This window comes from Lathyrus oleraceus, chromosome 7, assembly GCF_024323335.1.
Source record: "Lathyrus oleraceus cultivar Zhongwan6 chromosome 7, CAAS_Psat_ZW6_1.0, whole genome shotgun sequence".
Lineage (NCBI taxonomy): Eukaryota > Viridiplantae > Streptophyta > Magnoliopsida > Fabales > Fabaceae > Lathyrus > Lathyrus oleraceus.
The window spans coordinates 386,585,928-386,589,809 of record NC_066585.1 but is presented as its reverse complement, the minus strand read 5'-3'; the positions used below and the strand labels follow the sequence as shown (position 1 = coordinate 386,589,809).

The 3,882-nt window shown below is 32.4% G+C and overlaps 1 protein-coding gene across 1 annotated transcript; it reads right to left on the bottom strand.

Moving 5' to 3' along the window:
• On the bottom strand, positions 1–2,517 carry LOC127100381 (putative glycerol-3-phosphate transporter 1). Its single transcript, XM_051037527.1, has 3 exons — positions 2,330–2,517; positions 931–1,971; positions 1–846 (listed from the first exon to the last, which is right to left on the bottom strand). Exons 2-3 carry the CDS (start codon positions 1,913–1,915, stop codon positions 296–298), a joined length of 1,536 nt encoding a protein of 511 aa, XP_050893484.1. The 5' UTR covers positions 1,916–1,971; positions 2,330–2,517; the 3' UTR covers positions 1–295.
• Between the last annotated feature and the right edge of the window lie 1,365 nt (positions 2,518–3,882).

The following is a 3,882-nucleotide window of genomic DNA, read 5'->3' as shown; positions in this document are numbered from 1 at the left end:
TACTAAAATGTCTCACATTGCTTGAAAATCAAAATTAATACCAGTTAAACACATGTACTCCTCAATTCCAAACAATGTGGCTCACTTTCAAAATTCAAAAGCTACAAGCAGTTTTTGAAGGATGAAACTATACTAAAATGGGTGGGTGATTGGGAAGGTATATATCATATAAATGTACAAATAAACATTCTCTACATTTTTAAACACTAAATGGTCATGCTCCTTTTTAATTCAAACAAGTATTTGTTTGTAGACTCTCTTGGAACAATCATGCAGTCACACACAGTATTGATTCTTATACATCGAGTGAACACTCCGGAGCTCTATTAGACCTTGACTCTTCGATCTTTGTGGCCACCTCTGACACAACAAGCTTGGTGAGAAACAGCCCTGCTATTAAAGCTGAACCCATCAACATTGTGAAAACTGCAGTCCAGCTTTTAGCAGAGATGTACCCTGTTAATAAAGGTCCAATTGCAGCCCCTATTGAACCAGTTCCATCGATAATAGCCGTGACGGTTGCTAGAGCTCGTGAATTTCCCTTTAGTGACTTGTGTGTTCCCAGGTCAGCCGAAACTGCTGTTGTTATAAGAGCGTAAGGACCGTTTACAAACATACCAGTGAGAAACATCAATGTTCCATTTACAAGCAACGAAATGTGGCCGTAGGTTCTATAGAAGAAGAGTGCGGGGATTGCACAGTACATGAAACTTGCTGCTGTTATGGCTCTAGCATTTAAACGGTCAGAAATGTGACCCGCAAGAATTCCTCCAAGCACTCCTCCAACATCAAATAAAGTGGATAATGAACCTGATGTCTCACTAGATAGATATTTTCCATCAATAGCTGCATTACAATCAGTATCAATTAGAAACTAGATATTTTAACAAGTTAAATATATTTTACTATTACGTAAAGTTGAACAAGTACCTGTGTGGCTAACATAGAATGGTAACCAATAGAGAAACGTATACGCAACCAATTTGGCAAAGAAGAGACAAAAAGCAAAAGGAGCAACCCCTGGAATTTTCCATGCCTCTAGAAACCCAACTGCTTTCTCTTTCTCTTGCCTTAAGAGAGATTCTGTGACATCATCATCTCCACTTTTCTTAGGACAAGTATAATCATCTTCCTCAACTTCAGCCAAGTCAGGCGAAACAGGCAATATTAGGAAAACCACGAAACCAAGGAAAGACATGATTAATCCCGGCAGAAGAAAAGACCATCCCCATCCATATCCCAACATAGCAGAAGCAATCAAAGAACCAGCAATATTCCCAACAGAAGTATGAGCATTCCAAATTCCCATGATCAACCCTCTCTTTCTCTTTCCAAACCAATTACCCAAAACAGCAACTACGGATGGCCATCCCGTGGATTGAAACAAGCCAGCAATCATTTGAACAAGTAAATAATAATTGAAATTGTGGATGTTTCCCCAAAATCCTAAGCCAAAAAGGGAAGTGAAAACACCGGTTCCTACCATCCCAATGGTTAAAAAAATCCTCAAATTACACCTGTCACCAAAATGGCCAGAAAAGTACATCCCAACAGCATATACTGCCAGAAAAGCAACATCCAATTGGCCAAGAAGCAATGTCCCGTCTGAACCATTAAATGGTGCCCAACCATCACCAATGTTAGAAGAAAGTGTTGAGTGAGTGTTTCTTGTTGAGGGAAAGAAATTGAAGCCTAGATTGGATGATGATTGGGGATCAAGGACACTCTTTACAATACTAGTGGTTTTTCTAGTAGCATGATAACTAGCATAAGCTAAAAAAGTTACAATCAAAACAATAGCTTGGTGGGTTTTGAAAGAAACAGAACTTCCTTTTAAATACTCAAGGAACCTTATCCCAACCAGTTTATTGCTGCTACCTCTCTCAGACAAAACCTCTGCTGCTGCTGAACCCATGTATTCAACAAACACGTCACTTTGAGTTGAGTTGAGTTTCCCTTTATCAAATTCAACTGCAAATAACGTCATAAAAACAGTAATCCAGTTCATTAAAATTATTATTTTAATAAAATCTATGAAAACAATTTCTAGAAACGATATTTATTTGACTATAATATAAATTTTTAATTAAAAAAACCCAGGTTAAAAAGGTAATAAATTAAAAGAATAGGATACTGTATCAAAGTGAATTTGGAAATAGAAAAAGAAAGAAGAAGAAGAAAATCATCGGGTTCGAAGTTTCTTTGATCGGGGTGGGGTTTAAGCAACAAAATTCTTACATCAATACAATTACTCCAACAAGAAACAAAAGAAAGACTAAACGCACACCAGAAATGAAGGATGCAAAAAGTAGAAAAGAAATCATCGTACCCGTCAAAAACAAAATAGACAAGTTGAGAGATTATTGTGTTGGCGATTCTGTAAGAATTCAACTGTTTGGTACACCTTTAAAAACTTTAGATAGAAGCTTGTTGTTTGCGTTACAAAATCAAGGAAATGGCAATTCATACGCCAAGAGCGGCATCGTCTGCCTACTTATGCGCGAAGATAATATTTCTTTTTTCTTTTTACCGATTTACCATCATGCCCTTTTATAACCAAACTGTTGCAAGCCATCGGTATACCGTATCTTCAACTAAATTGACACTAATGTCCTCACGCAACCTGACTCTCCGTCTTTTTTTTTACGTCTAACTTGTCAAATAATTAACCACTCAAAACTAAAACGTGTTAAGCTAATTCTCTTATTTATTTATTTATGACCGTTAAGCTAAACTTCTGTTTTCGTTCAACAAATTTATTAAATTAATTTAACTATTCATGTTAATACTATATTACATAAAATCAAAAAATATTTTTAAATTAGTTTATTTGATAGCTGACATCGATATCAAATTTATTTAGTTTTATATCAATTACTAGAAACTTAAAAGATAAAAAATAAATCATTAAATCTCCAAAAAAAACTATATTTTTTATTTCTTTCTCATCATTACTTTAAATTATAGTTAGAAAAATTATATATTCTGAAATATTTATCATTTTATTTTTTAATATAATTTTAATTATTATCTTTTAATTATATTCTTTAATTAATACGCATAATTTATTATTTTTCACTTTTACATTAATATTAATTTAAATATACTAATAGTTAATAAAGATAATTTAATAAAATTATTATTCTCTTTTATTTATTATAATTTTTTTAATCTATATAAAACTATAAAATATGACACTTATTTTTAAACTGATAATTTTAAAATATAAGAGCATATACATCGCTGGTTTTCAGTGTGTTTATACAAAAATCAAAGCGGTTTTGTCAGAGTTGTGGGATAATAACTCTAGCAATGTTTCTAGAAAGAGGAACGTTCCTATGCAAAGTAATAATCTTTTACATTTAATTTAATTAAAAAATAATATAAAAGTCATTGTTTATAAAAATATGAGAAATATTATGTGGTTGATGGGATCCATTTAAAAGTTTTTATATATTGTATAGATGCTTCAGAAATGTAGTTGGGTTATTTGATTAGTTGAAAAATGTAAAGAAAATATATACAAAAAGTATACATGACCCACTTAAAGAACACAAATGTATTTTGATTCATAATAATGCTCCAAGTCATGTTTACCGACACGACAAATCATGAATCAAAGCCATGTCATCAAGCACACAACTTTTTATTAGTATCTAAAATATTGGTGTAAAAGCATCTCCAACGTGACATTTTAAGCAAGACTGATACACTAACATACGTTTCATTGTTATTCTCCCCATTGAAGGATGTTTACTTGCCAACTTGAGTTTTGAAGCATATCTTATTAAAGATTATGTATCTTAGAAATTTTAAATTAATTTCATATATCTTTAATGAAATCAGTATCAAATGTATTTTGTATTAGAATTGAGAAATTCG

Coding starts and splice junctions, on each gene's coding strand:
- LOC127100381 (XM_051037527.1), bottom strand. CDS start 1,915: ATGGGTTCAGCAGCAGCAGAGGTTTTGTCTGAGAGAGGTAGCAGCAAT. Junction 847..930: donor ATTCTATGTTAGCCACACAG/GTACTTGTTCAA, acceptor ATTGTAATGCAG/CTATTGATGGAAAATATCTA.